Source organism: Buteo buteo, chromosome 11 (genome assembly GCF_964188355.1).
Source record: "Buteo buteo chromosome 11, bButBut1.hap1.1, whole genome shotgun sequence".
NCBI classification, from domain to species: domain Eukaryota; kingdom Metazoa; phylum Chordata; class Aves; order Accipitriformes; family Accipitridae; genus Buteo; species Buteo buteo.
In genome coordinates, this window is record NC_134181.1 from 1,168,141 (window position 1) to 1,186,892 (window position 18,752).

The following is an 18,752-nucleotide window of genomic DNA, read 5'->3' on the forward strand; positions in this document are numbered from 1 at the left end:
TGAAGAGCAAACCAGGCTACTTCATTCCCTGCTGTCAGAAGAGGCCCCTTTGGCCACCACAAGACAAATGAGGATTGTGGCAACTCTCTCGGCACCCACAGCATCAGCTCTCAGCCGGGGACCTCTGGGCTCTGTTTTCTCTCCACACAGAGGGCTGTGGAATTTCACACCCCGTCACCAAGATTAGCAGCAAATCCCAAGATGACATTTGTTCAGGAGAAGAAAGAGAAGCCCTGACCAAGCAGTTTCCCTTGAGGGGACAGTGTAGAAATAGCTGAGGAGCAAAGAATGACCCTTTTCTTTCCATCCTGCCTGTGAGTGAGTTTGCCAGCATCCATCACCAAGCCCAGGAAAATAAACACAGCTCTGCGTATAAACAGAGCAAACATCAAACAGCATTCCCATGTGCAAAGGACCCGCACTCCACTCCGGAGAAGGCAGCTGCCTCCATGGTGGGTACGTACAGCAGCACTCTGCCCCATGTAGCAGTACTACATCAAACTGCGGAGTCATGTGCAGAACAACCCTAAATTCAAGCGAGTGTAGGATGAATTGAACACTAGGCTGGGACTTTTCCCATACCAGAGCAGCCATGGGATTTTTAATGATTGCAAGCACACCTGGAAGGTCTGTGAAGGACCCCGTAGAAGTACTGGCCAGACCTCCCCACACTTCTGTCAGATGCTTGCAGGTTGAGAGGACACCAAAAGGAGAAAGTACTTCCAGGCAATCAGAGAGCAGTCAGGAATCAGAAGCAAGCAGTCACCATGTTGAGCCTCCCAAACCAAAACTTCCTTTGTGGGCTTTCTAGCACCTACTGATAGGTGCTAAGAGGCTGCAAAGTCCAGCTCCCATCAGGACACTGAGGAGTCTCTTGCCCCTTAGAAGGCTTTAACACCTGGACAGCAGAAATTAAGAGGAGCAGCCACAGCAAAAGGGCACAAACTGTGTTGAGCAACCTGCTCCCAATTTCCCATCCCACTCCCTCCTCAGGTGGGAGACGAACAAATGATATGGAAGGAGAAGGTCACTTTTTAGAGCCAAAAACATTTCTCCCCTTTGTTCATCTCTTGTATGTGCCCTGCAGATGAAGAAGGAGCAGAAAAGCTCAAGGTGTGGGGCTGGTCGCTAAGAGTGCTCCTAAGCCTGGGGGGCATGCAGAACCTCTTATCGGGCAGGCTGCAGGCACACTTCTAACCAGAACATCTGTATAGGCTGCTGGGCCACTGCCATGCTCTGGAAATATAAATAGGTGTTAAATTCAACTCCATGTTGACAGTGTGACACGTCTCTCAATAACCACAGCTCCAAAAGGAGCAGCGTTGAGCCACTCCAGCCCAGTGAGAAGGCAAGGAAGGGCACTGTGCCAGGCACAGGATGGCCTGGTGCCCAAGCATCTCATTTCCTTTGGAAGCAGCTGTTATTTCCGTGCAGCTCTGCTTCTCCCGCTCCCCCTGGACCTTCGGAAGCGTCCTCCTGTGACCATCACCCAGAGGGGCATTGTGCTTCCCAGCCTGGCTGCGTCTGGCCAGGGCTGTGCTCAAGGCAAGGGGTCCCTGTAATCCCCATTTGAAGGGACCCCTGCAGACCAGCCCTTTGCTGGTTTGCCTGGTCACAGCCTCCCCCACATCTCCCTGATAGACCGTTCCTTCGGCTGCCACTAGAGCAACTGGTGGAAACTGTCTGGGCCATCACAGACCTGATATTCCTTGAGAAACAAATACTTTAAGAGAGGCTCAGGTCAGCTGCACCCTGGCCGTATGGTCACCTCCCAGCTCTGCTGTCCTCCAGGAGGTCGGCCAGCCCACTCCTGCTCCACACCTCCTACGGGCTGCTTTGCTGGGACCTCACTGGGAGATCAGGAGTGGGGTCCACTGCACAAGGATGATCTAGACACTTCTCAGCCGTCTCACAGCCACAGCAACCACCCAGTAATGGACTGACAGGTGCTGCCAGCACAGGACCCTTACCTTGGTCTGCTTCCAAAGCAGTTTGTACTGGGAGGCTGGTGTCTGCCCTCTGTGGCTGCAGCCACGCTGCTGGGGTCCCGTCCAGGCAGCTGGGACCCTGAATGGGTGAAGAAAAAGTGGGTGAAGAAAACGACCGAGGCACCTACTAGCTCTACCCTCCTTCCTTCCCTCCCTCCTTCCAGAACGGAGACCCAAAAGCACAACAGCCCCATACGTTACAGAACAGACCCCCCCAGCACACAAGGACCCCCTGCCTTTACGCTGAGGTGCTCTCCTCTCCTGCTGCTGTGCAACAGCATAGCCCGTCCCCACAGCACCCTGCGGCTCCAAGCGCGGCACTAGGGAAGGTAAACGCAGGACTTTGCGGAACTGGCATCACCAGGAAAGCGGCTGCATTTAGGACTCCCAGATTTCACAGGCTCTGTCTCCCAATGAGGAAGAGAAGGAGCCGAGAGAAAGCAATGCACCAGCCCCTGTCCGGCACAAGCTCTGCTCGGTCCCCCGGCAGCCCCGATGGGTCAGACACCAGTCCGCGTCTCCGCGGACCCTCTGTCGCGGGGAGCCCTTTTCCGAGCGGTTCACGGGATACAGAAGCCGTTTCCCCAGCCCACACGGGACGGCGAGGGAAGGGGCCAAGCCGCGTGGGCGGCTGGTGGAGGGCCTGGAGAAGGGCCGCAGGCAGGGTGTCAGCCCGTCGACGCTCCCGCTCCTGTCCCACCACGCGCTCGCTCCCGCCGGAGCCCATGCGCAAGCCCAGGGTCAGGGCAGGCAGGGGCCGGAGCCTTACCTGGGAGAGGAGGCGGCTGCTGGCACTCGGACGCTTGCTCAGAGGTCCCGGGGGCCGTGCTCTCAGCCCCTCTCCTCTCCCCGCTGCTGCTCACCGCCTCGTGCTCAGAGCCGCCACATGCACGCGGAGACGGGCGGCACTCACCCTCTGTCACGGCACTGCCATTAGGCAAGCTTCCCAGATCAACAGCGGGCCCGTCCAGGAAAATCGTCAGCTCTCCGCCAGAGACAACGCTGCCTTTGTTCTCCGTCTGCAGGTCCAGGGTCAGCTGCCTGTTCTCCACTGTGGGAGACGAGGGGACACGGAGAAAGAGACCAAGCAGTCACCACTCAGGATGCCAGCCGTGATGGAGGATGGCTCCACCACCCCGGCTCTCCCATGGGACAGGACATCAGCCTCCTGGTCCCCTCCAGGCCTCCCTACACCCCCAGAGGACAACGTGCCCACTCCCTCAGGGCCAGCTGTCTCAGCGAACGCCACCGGCATTGGCCCCACACCAACGCACACCCACAGCATCACCGGAGGACACCTGGCCAGCCCCACCGCCAGCTCCCAAGGAAGACCCTCCTTCACCAGCCACTGCTCGCAAAGCGGGGTCCCTCCACGGGGATGGAGCTGCCCCGGGCTGCAACACAGCCGAGACCACCGTTGCCCACAGATCCAGAAGCTGGGGCTGTAAGGGGGATCGCAGCAGGAAAGCTGAGGGATTCAGCTGGTTTGACGCGGCACACAGGGCAAGAAGGGTCTTGCACGAGAGTGACCACCGGCGGGTGCCTGGGACACGAAGCAGGCTGATGGCTACGTGCCCAACGGTGCCTGAAGCTCTGGCCAGCTGCAGAGGAGCAAGCAGCATCTTTCAGAATCTGGGGTACGCTCACGCCCCCTAGAAAACCTGGGTAAGCAGCAAAGGAAAACCCCAGGCACATCCCTCCATCCACATCCCAGCGTATCAGCTCCACTAAATGCAACTGGCACAAAAGGTTGCCCCCAAACAGAAACACTCCGCTGCGGCTTCAGACCTCCTTCGCAGAAGCTTCTGGAGCAGGCGGCATGGGCTGGGAGGGTCCTGGAGGCGGCCACCAGCTCCACTCCCCTCCCTCGTGAGCCAGTTTGGCTCCAGCAACTTAGCGAGACTTTGCCAGCCATAGCTCCACGCGCAGCTGGGCACTGCGGCTTCTCCCAGGGATAACGGCCCTGGGAACACCGCTCCGGCACGGAGCAAGGGGCTGCAGCGGTGGGGAAGGGGAACCGACGAGCTGCACGGTGCCACACGCACCATCAGCTGCTTCGAGAACTGGCGCCTGCCCTGTTTCACTGACGCACGCTGGCAGCCACGGCTCTCTGCCTCCCTGCACCCCAGGACAGACACCCACCACCCTTCCAGCTCCTCGGGGGCCTCCCGACAGCTCTCCACTGCGCACACGCAGCAGCAAGGGGTGTCCCCAGTGCCGCTGGGAAGCCACCAGTGCCCAGCACGGCTGGAGCAATGCACGGCGTGAAGAGGCTGCCTGCGCACCCCCCACAGCCCCCTCCAGCTGTGCCCGCCAAACCACCCGCTGCACAGCCGCATCCCCAGGGGCGAGGGGAGAACAAGGCGACCCTCAGTGCCCACGGGCAGGCAGGGCTCTCGCACCACCGCAGCGATGCCTGCTGGAGCCGGCAGGACCGAAACACCCAGCTCCGCCACAGAAGGCCAGAAAAATTTGGCTGCGCCAGCCTGGGACACCAGCCCAGACGCTTCCTGACTCATTTGCTCAAATAATATTTTTATTATACACAGATTGCTCATGACACAATGGCACCATTTTTTAGCAACCTGCTTTGTCCCAGTCTGCCGCGGGGACGGGGTGTGGTACCTGCCAGCAGCAGGATGGGAACGCGCTCCCCACAGACCCCTCGTCCCATCTCCAGCTCCCGGGATGAGACACGCTGGCGGGGTCCCAGGGTGTGCAACTGCCACCCAAACAGCACCCACGGCTCCCAGCTGCCAGCCCAGCCCTCGCACCGCACCAGGGATGAAGGTGCAGACCCCAAGGTGCCGCTGCGTGCCGGTCTGGCCGTCGCCAGGACCAGAAGCAGCCGCACACCTCTCGCACCAGCACGGAGAACGGCTCCTGTCCTCCTCCCCTGGCCGGAGCTGCTGCTTTCCGCAGGGTGCCTGCCGGCCTCGCACAACTGGGAAGGGACACAAAGGGGACGGAGAAGGGGGTCCAGCACGAGGCCACACACACCGGCCCATGGCTGGTAGCCGTCCGTCCTCCAAGCTGACCAGCGCTGCAAGGGGGATCCCAGTTACAGGGCAGGCAGCCCGGCGCTGGGATTCATGACGCCCTCACCTAAGCCATCTCTGCCCCCCCAGGGTGCTCAACCGGGACCCCGAAGCCCAGCGCCACAGGGTCTGCAGAGAAGACAGGGCTGTGGGACAGGCTGCGCTCGTGGGTCTCGTGAAAGAGCCTCAGGTTTTTAGTGCCACGGAGGCGGGTGTCCCCTCGGTGCCCAGGGTCCGGGCACACGTTCACGGGAGCACAGCATGGAGGTTGGAGCCCAACTCGTTACCCACCCATCATCAGACAAGGGATTCTGCTAAGCCTGGTCTTGCCCATCTGCCTAAAGGAGTTACTCTCAGTTTGCTTCCAAGGGGAACCGATCTCACAGACAGTTTTAAGAGCCCGAGATAGAAGATGCTACCGAGTGCGGCCAAAAACCAGAACAAATCCAGACCCTGTTTCTCCCCGGTGGCTCCAAGCCATAGGAATCTGCATTTTCTCCGAGCCGTGCGGAAGTCATGCCCGCACGCTCCGGGGGTCCCCTCCATCCCCCTCCGTGAGCGCCCAGCAGCCGAGCGCGCCGGTCTCCCCGCCGGAGCCGCACAAGCCCTCATTGTGCGGGCGCCCAGCCGAGGGGGCGGCAGCGCAGGAGCAAAGACAAGGTGTCTCCAAGTGGAGGATGTGAACATGAACCTCCCAGCCGGCTTCCTTCTCCCCCTCTCCACCCCCTTCAGCTTTTTTAAAGAAAATAAACACTAGCAGAACCTTCCATTCACTGTCCCGGTCCAGCATGCGGGACGCACAAAGGGACATTGCTGTTGCACCAACAGAGGGTCCCCTGAACGGCGGAGCACAAAGGCTGCCTGTGTCCCGCCGGCAGCCAGAATGTCAGAGGGATTATTATTATTTTGGGAGGGGGTCGGGGGGTGATTTGGTCCTGAATAAGGTCTCAGTTCAGCTACTTCCAGTGCCCCGCACGCAGCATCAGAGCTCCCATTTAGCGGAGGTGAGCTGGAATTCCCACCCAGCCCATTAAGCGGATTTACGGTTCCACGAAATGAGGCTGGTAGCAGCCAGCGCGATAACGGCCCCAGGGTTGAGCCCAAGCCCAAGCCCGAGCCCTCTGGGACCTCCAGAAACCACACACGTCTGACGCCCGTGGGCACAAGCACCAGAGAGCTGCCACACAGGAGGGGGCAGCCCCTCTGCCTCTTCCCCAAGCGAGGTGGCTCCATCTTCGCGCACGCAGCCAGGAGGATTTCCAGACAGACAGACGGACGGTGCTTCCCACCCTCTCGGCTCCCCAAGCCCTCTTCGCACAGTTCCACTGGATGCGAAGGCCGGTTTCCACTCAAACGGCTCCACGCAATCAAAGCCGCATCCACCGTCGCCCCTCGAGAGCAGCCCCCCGCAGAGCAGCCAGGACTGCTGCTTACACAAGCAAAAGATAAGCGGATCCCCCGGGCTACCCTGAAAACCACAAGCCCCAGCCAGCAACCTACTTGCCCCCCATCAACCTGCAGAAGAACCAAATCCTAGAGCCAGAGCCCTGCCCTGAAAGCACTAGGCAGAAAAGGCAGGGCAGCAAATAATCTCAGCGGGGCCGCTCTCAGCCCCAGTGGGAGTGCTGAGCCGTGCCAGCTTCCCCCCCGGGTCTCAGGGCTGCCAGGCAGGCAGCACCACTCCTGGCACCCACCTCCCTGGTGCTTGGCAAGTTAAGACTAGCTTAACCTTCGTGCATACCTGCGGCCGAAGGAATGACTCCGTCCTGTGGCTACAGCCCCTCCGGGAAGAAGCTGGGGGAAAGTTAGACCTTCCGTAGCCATCCCTAAACCAAGGAGGAACCCAGAGTTTAGGGGAAGGGATAACCTTTTCTGTCGCAGGTAAAATGTAAAAGTCTCCCCAGGCAGTAGGAAGCTTTGCCTCTACTGCTGATCCAGTCTCAGCCACCAGCAGCTTAGAGACGACTCTGTCCCACTCCATTTATCTGCCAGGTATAACCAGGAGGACCTCAGCCTTCTACTGCTTTCCCCTGAACCATCGCAGCCCTGGGAGGGAAGACGAGATGGTACAGAAAGCCAAAAATGCCCGCTATCTCTGACCAGGGGCAGCTGCCTGTCTGCAAAACAGCCCGGCCAGGGCACGGCAGGACCGGAGCCAGCAGACCCTGCCTACTCGCTGGCTTGGGCACAGACAGCAGCCTCCCATCCAAAAAGAGCCCAGAGGTGGCCAGGGCACAGGCACAGTGCTGGTGCTCCCAGGCCCGTCAGCTCTGCGGGACACTCAGGACGCCACACACGAAAGGCGACGCCGGTTAGGCACGGTCCGACCCCCGCTGTGACCGACTGGCTTGGACAACCAGTTTTACAGGACTGTTGCCCAGCTGCTACAGGGCCAGCTCACGGAACAGTCACCTCAGCCAGTCTGCACATTCGCCTTCACGACTCCTCGCTAAGAGCCTTTGCTGCCGGGCCATGCAGCAGAGCTCCTTTAACATCACGTTCACGACTGGGGGGCGGGCAGCTGCAGCTTTCCAGAGGTTTGGGGGTTTGCCGATGGCTTCTCCTGCAGCGTCCTGCCAGGCTGCAGCTCCAGCAGCTCTGCCTGGGGCGCAGCGGCGGAGAAAGAAAAGGCTCTGCAGGATCTGTAAAACCCTGGCATGTGGTGCCACTCAAGAAACAGGAGCCTGTTGATGTAACTTGCAACCCGAGCAGCGAGCAATAAAAGCGAGCGTTTTCGGTTGTGAGCTGCAGCCAGGCTCGCTCCAGCGCCTGCACAGATATCCATTGCTCAGCGCACAGGGGGACCAGCAAAAACCAGCAAGGCCCAGTATCGGCTTCCACGCAGACCGTGGCGCGAGGCCGGCTGGGGACGTTCCTCAGACCTCGTGGGAGGAACAGCCGAGGAGCTCCCGGAGCCTGGGAACAAAGAGGTGCCTCTGTGGCAGGCAGCAGCTTGGGGGCCGGGGCAGGGGGCTGTGCCATTGCAAATTAGCTGTTTTACGGGAGCCCTGGGAGCCGCTCAGCTCCGTGGAAGGCTCCAGCTCATTTTCTGTGATCGAGCCCATTCTTACCCACCTCTCCATCTCCCTGGCCAATCCCCTCCGAAAGCAGGAGGGCACTGCCTGCCAGAAGAGAGGCCCTGGAGGCTCCTGCCAAGGCGGTGGGAAGCGCTGCGAGCCCAAAAGCAAGGCTGGACCCGCCCGGAGCAGGAGCTCCTGTCCGACAGCTCAGGCTGTGAGCTCCAGCAGGCTTTCCCAATCTTCCTGGGAGCTCAGGCCTGACCAGGCTCGTCACCGAGCTCTTTTTCCAGGCATCAGAGCTGAGACTCTTCCACCTGAAGCGAGGCATGCTTGGCAGGGCAGCCGACAGAAACAACGGCGGGAGCTCCAGCGTCTTCCTGGCAGGCAAGAGCCCTGCATGCACTGCCGTGGATGACACCGGGGGCGAGAACACCGCCCCTGCCCAAAAACCCCCACCTGCCCAAAAGCAGAGCAACCTGGACAATTCTTCCACACCAAGTAGAACAACTACAGGAACACAAACCAAAGGCCGCAGCAACGCTCACGTATCAGTAACTTACAGAAAACCTCACCAAAACCGTAACAAACCCAACTAAGCTAGAAAGCAGGTCTGCTGCCAGGCGGGAGCAGCCTTGGGGAAGGCACGCTCCTGCCGAGCGCTTCCCAGGAGGGGGATAGGACAGCCGAGCCCCTCTCAGCAGCAGAGAGCACGCGTGTTTCACTACCTTCCCCCAGGCAGAGGGTCACGGGCTACATTAGGGCATTACCAGTCTGACTTGGGACAGCTTGAAGTCCCAAATGCCCTTTGCAGACCTTCGCATGACCCGGCCGCTTCCCCAGGCTGGCAGGCAGAGGGAACAGGCTCCCCTCCTCTCCACAGACGAGCAGCCCGCTTGAGGAAGGGGTGTCCCAGGGACGCAGGATCCCACGGGACCTCTGGGGGACTGGCAAACGGTCTCTGGCCCACTCAGAGCAGCAGCAAAGCCCAAAGACCAAGCAGCGAGTCTGCGGAGAAGAGGAGGGAGCAGACAGCGGGCTAGACGAGACAGGCAGAAAAGAGCACGATGGCTCGTCCAGGCAGCGCCGGCTGCCCCCAGCCCACGGCAGCACCTTCCCGGCAGGGCAGGGCAGGCTCTGCAGCTTTAAGAGTCCTCCCTCCCAGCCCACGGTGTCAAGGAAAAATCTGACACGTTTTTTCTGGTGGATGTTAACGGACAAGCTAGAACAGCCAGTTGCCTTTTCCATTCATTTTCCACACAGCCCCCTGGGACGCCTGCTAATGAAAGAGCCGATTGTGCCCCTGCAGAGGAGCAGGCAGGTAGGGCGGGAGCAGCAGTGGCTCCGGGAGCCCGACACAGCATTTGCACACCTCGGGAAGAAAAAAGCTGCAGGGGAGGGTGCCCTGGGGCAGAGACCCCCACCGCAGGCTGTCTGACAGCAACAGCCCAAGCGACAGGCAGCCCCGTCCTGCAACTACCCCGGGGTAGACGTTCAGGTCCTCACGGGCTTTCCGAGACGACGGCGGCGGCAGCAGCGCAGCTCCCTGCGTGGCCATCGCTGCCCCGGCAAGACAAAGTGCCACCCAGGGGCACGGCAGCGCGGCGGGGACGCCGTCGCGGTTTCGTGGCCCGAGGTTGGCAGTGCCGGGGGAAGGAGCTCACCCCAGCCCCCAGCACAAGGGAGAGTCTGAACCAGCCCCGTATCCCCCCGCCAGGGCACGGGAGGCCCCTCTCCCCGCTCAATACCAAGTCTTGTGTCTCGCAAGCAGCGGAGCTTTGCTTGGAAAAGACAGAGCGAGCCTTTTCCAGCCCTGCGCGGCCCAAGCCCTGAATGGCCGCCTTTATGCGGTGGCTGCTGTCACGAGCCACACGCTGGCGACCGCAAATGGCAGCAAATAGCTGAGGGGTTTGTGTTTCCGTGCAGGCTGCAGCACCCTGGCTAACGGAGGTACGGCTAACGGAGGTATGGCTTCCGTCACGCCCTGGCCCCCCCGGCCCTGACAGGCGGCCCAGGGCGCACAATGGCACCTTGTTCCCTCCCGGGGTGGGAGATTGCGCAGGAGCCGCCGCGGCCGCCGCCTCTCCTCCCCGCCGCGCACCTACGGGCAGGCGAGGCGGCAGGGACCCTGCGGGACCCCCCAGCCGCGGCGGAGGCCGAGGGACCCCGGCGGGGTCTGGCTCCTACGTACGTTTCCCGCCGCTCTTCAGCAAATTTCCGAGGCTGACGGAGGCGGTGCCCAGCAGCTCGTTCCTCAGGGTATGGCAGCTCCACACCTTCAGGTCCAAGTGGCTCTGAGCCGTGACGTTCCTGCAGAGACCAGCGAAGGAGACCATCGCTGTGGGAGCGGGCAGTGCCAGCCCTGCCAAAGCCAGGGAGCAGAGGGAGGCAGGCAAGGCTGCGGGGCAATGGGAGACCCTCCTCGCAGCATCCTTGTCTGGGGGGCAAAGATCCCCGACATCCGAGCGGCCCCAGCCGATGGCACTGCGGGCTGCACCGGGGGACGCGGGGCCAGCCCTAGCACCAGCCCCGCACCAGGGGGTCACGGAGACTTACAGGATGAGGATCTCGTTCCACAGCAGCTCGGAGCTCCCAATCTGCTTCCCCGTCTTCTTGGTCTCACTGGGCAGCCCGTCACCCGCCACTTCCACATAGCAGTTCATCCGTGACGGGCGGCTGTGCACCTTGGGCTTCACGGACACAACTGGGCAGGGGGGACAGGCATAGGGTCAGGCAGCCGCAGGGGAGACCCTGTCCCCTGCCCTCCCCACACACCCCCCACCCCTGCCAGCTTGGGGTGCCATGACTCGCTGCGGAGTCAAACTGCTTTTGGGAGAGGGGGAGCGGGGAGCGATTCTCCTGATGGCAGCGAGGGTCGGATCCAGGTGCTCCTGTCACCAGTCCCTGACCACAGCCTGTCCCCAGCTTCACCTGCGCCTTGGCCTCACACCTGAAGACTGCAGGAGCGTCACGGTCCCCACAGACACCGCCCTACCTCAGGGCTTGCGGGAAAGGCGGGGGCAAGGGGGGGTCTGTGGGAGCTGCTGGGAAGAGGCACCCACCAGGCAAGGTTCGGCCACCCCCCGGGCTAGTGCTGCCCTGCGCAGGGGCTGTGGGGCAGAGACGGGGACGCAGCTCCAGGGGACGCAGCTCCAGGGGACGCAGCTCCAGGCATCGGGAGCCATCTCGCGGCCACGGGAGCACCAACGCTGCCCTGGCAGGGCCACGGAGCCACGTCCCGATGGCAGCCGGGGAGAGAAGGCGGCGCAGCCCAGCTGATGGCCGCTCCGCTTCCCTGGGTGACCATGGGATGCAGGGCAATGCTGGCCATCCCCAGTCCCTGCTCCCCCCCTGCCCTGAGACGGTCTCCCAGCCTGGGGTGGAGGCAGAGCACACACTGGGACCAGATGCACCCGAAATCCACGTCCCCCGCAGCAGGACTCCCGGCCCTACCTCTGGTGAGACAGCGGGACCCACCTTTCACGGAGAGCTGGGATTTCTCGCAGGGCGGCCCGGTCCTGGCCCTGCTGGAGCTCGCAGCGGCCATGGCATCACCCCTGGCTGGAAGCAGAGAGAGAGGAGAGACCTCAGCACTGCTCCCACCACCCAGAGGAAGCCGCGGCTGCGCCGGGGTCCCAGGTCAGCCCCTCTGCGCCCAAACGCAGCCCAGCCATTACTGCAAGTGACCCACACGGCAGGGAGACTCAGCGATGGACAGGCACGTGCCTGGTAAACACAGGTTCCCCCTCGCTCCTGACAAACCAGCCCTGCACCGTGGGGAACAGCAACGCTGCGCCCTAGGGAGAGAAACCCCCCTTCAACGGCACCGCCACGGCCTGAAGAGATCCAAGCCAAGCTGGGCAGTGCTCAGCCCTCTGGACACCCCATTTGGGCGGCTGCAGGTCACCCTGACCCAAAGGTCGCTGCCGATCACAGCCAGCACGAGGACAGAGCAGCCTCCAAAGCCTTCAGCAGATACGCTGTCTCACGCCCTGCTCTGTGCTGCTGAGCAGCAACGTCGGCTCAGGAGCCGTCTGCGTGGCCACTGTACAAGGGGTCCCTCAGAAAGGACGAGGCAGTGACGCCGGCAGAATAGTGGAAGGTCCGGTCACAGTATGGGGAAGCAGCTGCATCCCTCACAGACAGCCCAGGTCTCTTCCTGGCAGCAAAATCCCACAGAAAGATCAGTCCTATCTACTCTAACACGCTGTGGGGGGGACAGGGACCACAGCTGCTCTGAACACAGAGAAGGATCACACTGCAGAGCAGGCTACAAGCCCAGACCTCCACTTCCCACAACTTCCTCGCTCTCCGGCGCCACGTCACTGTCACCGCAGGCACAGCGCTTCCCCCTGCCCCTTCTGCCGCAGCTTTCCCCTGGAGTCACCCACCGGGGAAAAAGGAGCGGGCAGGAAGGACACAAGCTGTAACACCCGGGGACGCTGGCAGAACACGTGGCTGGGCACCTCTGCCGAAACGACTGACCACAAAGTAGGAAGATGAGGTCACGTATCACGCAGAAGCACGAGGTGCTCGGTCTGGGACCGCAGAGTCAGCTATCGACTCACACCGTCCTCCTAAGCCTGCGGGCAGCAGTCCTCCTCTCCGCACTTCCCAGGCAGAAAAGCTGGAGAGGATGCGCCCAGTGCGGGTGCCTGCGGTGGGTGTCAAGGTCACGGACCAGAGGGTCCCTGCCTGCACAAGCCCCCGACACAGCAAGGCAGACAGAGGTATCTGCTGCCCACCCCTGGGCAGGAGCAAAGAGGAGCTTCAATCCTGTTGCTCAGGGCAGCGGCAAGGGCTTAGACAAGGTCAAACCTGATCCCCCTCCCAAGCTACCAAAGCCAAGAACCCCCTTCCTACCCGGCCCTGGACTGGGAGTGCCTGCCAACCTCTCCCTCCCCAGATCAGGGCAACAGGGGTACGAAAAGGGGAGAAGAGCATCTCCAGCCTCTGCCACCTCCCTCCTCGTGCAGGAGTCTCTCTCTCTCTCTTCCCCACCACCCTCTCCCCACCCCCTTGTTAGACCTTACCAAGCACCATCCCAAAGCCAGGTTCCTTTCTAGATCCCCTCACGTGAACTAGGGTCTCTGCTCTCCATCTCCTTCTCCATGCCAGTCCTGTGCGACCTCACACCCCCCAGCATGGCAAACCAACCCAGCACCCCATGCTCAGCCGAGATCTGGCCAGTGCCCCGTACAATCCCCACCTCTACCTGGAAAGCCTCGTCTGGTACCAGACTTGCCACTGTCTCGGCTCTGTCAGACAGTGGCCGGGGGCTCGCTGACACGTGCCGATCTCCTCCCCCTCACGAGTGGGGGAGAGCTGACTGATGGAAGGAGGTCTTTCACGAGACTAGTTGCACTTACTATTACTACAGTTACTCCTACTCCAATTATGCTAGCCCACAGATCACGCTGGCCTTCCCTTAGGATATTGTTATTCCTTGTGTTTGTTATGACTCCCCAGCTCCACATCACCACTTATTTCATTAGTGCCATTAAGCAGGCCCACAGATTAAAACAGCCAGGTACACGTGCCCCTCCTAAGCAGCACCTCCTGCGCCAGCCTGTGACCAGCCCCTGGGCTAGACTGACCAGCAAACTCGTCCTTCAGGGCCTTTCTTACGCTGACATTAGCGACCTACACCTCAAAGTTATTGTGGTAAGACCCACAGCTCACTCCACCGCAGCGGGGACTCTGGATCCCCGGTCCTCCCTCGCAGCCGCTGGCGCTGCTTTTGCTCTTCTCCAGCCGTCCCCCACGGTGATGCCAGCCCCACTGGCTCCACCGCCCTCTGCCAGCTCCGCCAGAGAAGTCCACTTGGGGTTCGTTAATCACCGAGTGTTACCTGTTACAGAGTTGTTTCCACTTCCCAGCCCTCGCTCCGCACACACGTCCCCCCTCGCAGCCCTGCCGCTCTCCCCCATTCCCGCTGTACCCCAGTGCTGGGGCGCAGACCAGACCTGTCGTGACGTGCCCGTCCTGCGCTCGCAGGCTCGCCTGAGCATCCCACCACAGAAGAGGACCCCGGGGCCAGACCGGCCGCCGGTTTCCTCACCGCACCCTCCCGCATAAGGCGACGACAGAGACCCATCCGCTTGGGCTGCATCTACCCTTTCCTCTTTTAAGTCTTGACTCTTTTTCCCAGTTTCTCTTCTCCTGATTCTACGCCATTTCACTATTGCTCACTTTAATGCCCCTGACCGCATCAAATCCCTCTCAACTATCAGAAGACCCCTCCGTGCTCAGTGCCAAACCCCAGGCGCAGCTTTCCTCTCCGATCCCCTTCCCTCTCCCCTCCCGCACCCTCCGTCTGCCGCTCGCACCTTTTTGCCCCGTCGTCTTGTGACCGGTGTGGACCCTGGACGCTTCCCCACCGACACGCACAGGCGCAGAGCTCTCCCTCGTTCGAAGCCCAAGGCCTGCCCTCCCCTCCCCAGCTTCCCCGGGGGGGTCCCGTTACCGACGACCCGGCCTCCCCTCCCGGGGAAGCGGGCAGCCCGGCCGCCTCCCCGCTAACGCAAGGCGGCGGAGCCGGGACAGCGGTCCCGGGAGCCGGGCACCCACACCCACCGCCTCCACCGGGACCGCGCCGCGTCTTGCCCCGCAGCCGGTTCGCCCCGCACAGAACCGGGCCGGACAGCGACGGCCGCCGGGGAGGGCGAGAGAGGGGACAGAGCGGCACCACCAGGGCCGGGCTCCGCGGGCCGCGACCGTCGCCCCGGGGGCACCGCGAAGGGGAGGCGGCGGCCGGGACAGCCCTCCCCGCGGGTCGTCCCGCCGCCCCGGGCCGGGCCTCGTCTCGCCGGGCCGGTACCGCCCCGGGGCGGGCAGAGCCCGCGGCCGAGCAGCTCCCGGGACGCCCTGCCCGCCGGACGGGAGCGCCTGGGGAGGGGAAGGGCGAGCCGTCCCGGGAAACCCCGTCCCGTCCCGTCCCGCCGCCCGAGTTACCGGCGACCGCTCCGCTCCCGCTTCCGGCTCCAGCACCCACCGTCATGTGACACACACACCCCTCCCCTCCCAGCTCGTCACCTGACCGCGCCGCCCGGAAGCGGTCACGCGGGGCCGCGGCATCTCCCGGCGTGCCCCGCGCGGACTACATCTCCCAGCAGGCAGCGCGGCGGGCGGGACAAGATGGCGCGGGTGGCGCACGTCGTGGCCGACACCGGCGCCTTCCTCAGCGCCGCCCCGCTGCAGGTACCGGCGGGGACGGGACGGGACGGGGGGAACCGGGGGCGGGGGGGGGGGGGGGGGGGCAGCCGGGGGTCCGCTCTGACGGCGCTGCCCGCTAGGACATCGCGCAGAACCTGTACACCGTGCCCGAGGTGCTGGCCGAGATCCGCGACAGGCCGACGCGCCGCCGCCTGGCCGCGCTGCCCTGCCAGCTGCACCTCCGCCGCCCGCGGCCCGACCTCCTGCGCCTCGGTGAGTACCGGAGCGGCCCAGCGGGCCGGACCGGGCCGCTGCGCCTCGGGGAGGCCCGGCTCCCTGCGGCCTGGCCCGGCCCGACCGGCTCCTTTCCCCTTCCCTTTCCTCTTCCGCTTCCCTTCCCTTCTCTCCCCGCAGTGACAGACTTCTCCAAGAAGACCGGGGACTACCCCAGCCTCTCGGCCGCCGACCTGCAGGTGCTCGCCCTCACCTGCCAGCTGCAGGCCGAGACCGACGGCCCCGGCGGCCTCCGCTGGGAGCCCCAGGATAAGGTAGGACCCAGCCCCCCAGGATGAGGATCGTGTTCCAGGACAGGGCCCTGCCGACCCCCCATACTGCTCCCTCCAGGTACGGCTCAGCTCCACCCCGCGGCACCCCGAGGCCCCCCTGCACCTCGCCGGCTTCCACCTGCCCACCAAGGTAAGGGAGAGGGATGCAGCACTCCAGGGTACAGCTCTGGGGACGGAGAACGCAGCCCCGCAGAGCCCACGGGCAGCGGCGGGTGAGGGACCCCGCTCCTGCATCCCCCCACAGCACAAGCGCCCGGGGAGAGGCCAGCATCAGCCCAGTCCCGAGAAGAGCGCGGTCCCATCCGAGAGCGACGAGTTCAGTTCCTTCCTCTACTGGCGAGCCCCCCTGCCCAGCATCGAGGAGGAGCTGCAGGAGCTGCTGGTGAGACCCAGAGCCTCCTCTCCTCGCTCCCCTGGTTTCTGACCAGAGCGTGGCGTGTCCCGTAGCTGACTCTATCCTCCACCCCAGAAAGCTCAAGCCATCTCCGTTAGCCCAGAGACCACTGAGGAGCGCCAGAGCTCTGAGGATGGGGCCAGTGCTGAGGAAGAGGAGGACGAGGAGAGTGATGACGAGGGTTGGATAACGCCCAGCAACCTCAAGCAGGTCCAGCAGGACACAGGGCACTGTGACACTACTCCTGTCGGGGTCCAGGTCGGCTGCGTCACCACTGACTTTGCCATGCAGGTGGGTGCTGGCTGCTGCCCTGCACGGGACCCTCGGGCCTGGCAGGGTGGGCTGAGGGCAGATTCTCAAATTACTGAAACCTCCGGGCTGGTTAAACCGACACACTAGAGGAGCACAATGCTGAGTCCCTGGGGCAGGATGAGAGCAGCTTTGCGACAGCTCCTTCTATCTTAAAACCAGCCAGTTCTCTCTGTTGCAGAGGCTTCTGCAAAGCCCGTTGGCATTGCTTCCATCAGCCTGTCACTGCCTGCACTGGCAAACTCTGGTTAAAGCTCCTGGCAGCCCCAGCTCACGGCGTCCTGGTTTCTCTCTCGTTGCAGAATGTGCTGCTGCAGATGGGCCTCCACGTGCTGGCAGTGAACGGCATGCTGATCCGCCAGGCCAGGAGCTACATCCTCCGCTGCCACGGCTGCTTCAAGTGAGTGTTTGCGCACCGAGCAGCGCTGCCCTCAGCACAGGGGTGCGGTGCTTGTTGGATGATCCCGCTTGTGGGCTAAGCCTGTATTCCGCAGCCCAGGAAGCAGTAAACCCTCTCTGTACCTGCCTTGCAGGACCACTTCAGACATGACCAAGGTTTTCTGTCCCCACTGTGGTAACAAGACCCTGAAGAAGGTCGCAGTGAGCGTCAGTGATGACGGGAGCCTCCACATGCATTTCTCCCGCAACCCCAAGGTGCTGAACCCGCGAGGGCTCAGGGTGAGTAGCTGCGTCTCACATGCTGGGCAGCTGCTGCTGGGATGAGGGCCGGGCCTGTGGTCAGTTCTTCGTTTGTTCAGTTCTCTAGAGGCCTGCAGTCATCTCGAAGTCTCTTTCAGCAAGAGTTGCCCCTGAAACGAGTTTAATGACTGCTTTTCTCTTGGCAGTACCCGCTGCCAGCCCCGAAAGGAGGGAAGCACGCCAACAATCCTCACCTGGTGGAAGACCAGCCCTTCCCGCAGCAGCGGCTGTCCCGCAAGGCCAGGCAGAAGACCAACGTCTTTGACCCCGACTACATCGCTGGGCTTTCGCCCTTTGCAGAAAACGACATCTACAGCCGTGCGGCCAATCTGCAAATCCGGGACGCGGCCCTGGGCGCTGGCAGGAGGCGCCTGAACCCCAACGCCGTGACAAAGAAGTTTGTGAGGAGGAGGTGAAGGCTGGGATGGGGTCCCCTGCAGCAGGTGCTGCGAGGGAAGGACCATCCACCCAGGCGTTGCATGTTGCTGCCCGACGGCTCCGTGAGGGTGAGGCCTCTCCCAGCATCCTTCCAAAGGCAGCCGCCCTGGGCAGGAGCCAGGCCTTCCCTTTCACACTCCTCCAGTGCCTGAAGAGCAGCCGTGACTGGGGGTGATGGTCATCAGGTTTGGGGAGGCTCTGACCTGGGATGGCCTGCCAGAACCAGGGGGAGCTGCCTGAGGTAGGGGCTTCCCTGCACAGCCCCCAAACGCACCCCAGGCAATGGCTGCATTGCTAATAAACACAAAAACCCACGTCCCCGTGGCTCAGTCTTGTTCCTCTGGGTGCCTGTGCCAGACTCGCGGGCTGGGGAGTGCTTTTCTCTGAGCTTTGAGAGGAAGAGGAGGCTGGGGAGGGAGGGTTTTCTCAGGGTGTTTTCTTTTGTCCCATGGCACTAATGAGGCAGGTGGATAATGAGTGCCTGCAGCAGGGCTGGCAGCTCCTGAAGGGCAAAAGGCAGTGGCAGGGGGTTGCGTTTGGCTGCTGCAGCATGGCTATGTCTGACCCTGACGGCAGGTGATGCCCAGGGCAGCGGGTGCAGGGCTGATGGGGAAGGCACTGGGGCAGCAGGAGGGGCAGCACCAGGGAAACGCCTTTCAGATAAATCTAGTTACATCTTTCACAGTAAAGCATTCTGCCCAGCTCTTGGGGTAAGCGCAGTTTCTTCTTGCCCCTTTTTTTTATAGTTTTGCAAAATGATGAAATTGCTGATCCTGGCTGGTGGCCCCATGGTCCTGCCAGAGGTCACATCCCCACAGGAGGTCAGCAGGAAGGGGGACACACACCTGACGCTCAGCAACCCCAGGTCGCTTTTAGCATGTTAGCATAAATACACCAAAGATGCAGATAAAGGGGGACTCTGCTAACACGCACAGAAATTCTGCGAGGCAGAGCTCCCATCATCTTGGCTTAGGACTTCCAGCGTTACCTCCCTCAGGCAGAACAGCCCCCGGACCAACCCCAGGGGAGACCTCTGCTTCTCCCCCAGGTCCCTCAGAGACAGAATCCTGCTCCAGGCTGACAAAACAATTTCCTTTAATGCTCTATAATGTGCAGGCTGGGGTTGGGGTAGTACACCCAACGGTTCC

General features: G+C 62.4%; 2 protein-coding genes across 5 annotated transcripts in view; one reads left to right on the forward strand and one right to left on the reverse strand.

Moving 5' to 3' along the window:
* Positions 1 to 15,074, reverse strand: part of WWP2 (WW domain containing E3 ubiquitin protein ligase 2) — a 45,357-nt gene extending 30,283 nt beyond the window's left edge. Inside the window, exons 1-6 of one of the 4 annotated variants that reach the window (XM_075039736.1) lie at positions 14,998 to 15,074; positions 11,521 to 11,604; positions 10,600 to 10,747; positions 10,235 to 10,353; positions 2,902 to 3,039; positions 1,971 to 2,067 (exon numbers count right to left, since the gene is read on the reverse strand). In XM_075039736.1, coding sequence (XP_074895837.1) covers positions 1,971 to 2,067; positions 2,902 to 3,039; positions 10,235 to 10,353; positions 10,600 to 10,747; positions 11,521 to 11,604; positions 14,998 to 15,043 — 632 coding nt within the window. In that variant the 5' untranslated portion in view covers positions 15,044 to 15,074. Of the gene's footprint in view, positions 1 to 1,970; positions 2,068 to 2,757; positions 3,040 to 10,234; positions 10,354 to 10,599; positions 10,748 to 11,520; positions 11,605 to 14,372; positions 14,524 to 14,997 lie in introns of those variants that run through there. The other 3 variants (XM_075039734.1, XM_075039735.1, XM_075039737.1) reach the window with 3 other exon arrangements.
* Positions 15,075 to 15,121: 47 nt separating this feature from the next.
* NOB1 (NIN1 (RPN12) binding protein 1 homolog) lies at positions 15,122 to 17,933 on the forward strand. The gene is made up of 9 exons (XM_075039749.1): positions 15,122 to 15,243; positions 15,339 to 15,471; positions 15,613 to 15,746; positions 15,823 to 15,894; positions 16,009 to 16,146; positions 16,234 to 16,449; positions 16,770 to 16,867; positions 17,001 to 17,145; positions 17,313 to 17,933. Exons 1-9 carry the CDS (start codon positions 15,181 to 15,183, stop codon positions 17,580 to 17,582), a joined length of 1,269 nt encoding a protein of 422 aa, XP_074895850.1. The 5' UTR covers positions 15,122 to 15,180; the 3' UTR covers positions 17,583 to 17,933.
* Positions 17,934 to 18,752: the final 819 nt, after the last annotated feature.

Bases quoted from the DNA above. Each gene is read 5' to 3' on its own strand.
- NOB1 (XM_075039749.1), top strand. From the start codon at position 15,181: ATGGCGCGGGTGGCGCACGTCGTGGCCGACACCGGCGCCTTCCTCAGC. The intron at 15,747-15,822 runs GTAGGACCCAGC...TGCTCCCTCCAG, and splicing joins GCTGGGAGCCCCAGGATAAG to GTACGGCTCAGCTCCACCCC. The intron at 17,146-17,312 runs GTGAGTAGCTGC...TTCTCTTGGCAG, and splicing joins TGAACCCGCGAGGGCTCAGG to TACCCGCTGCCAGCCCCGAA.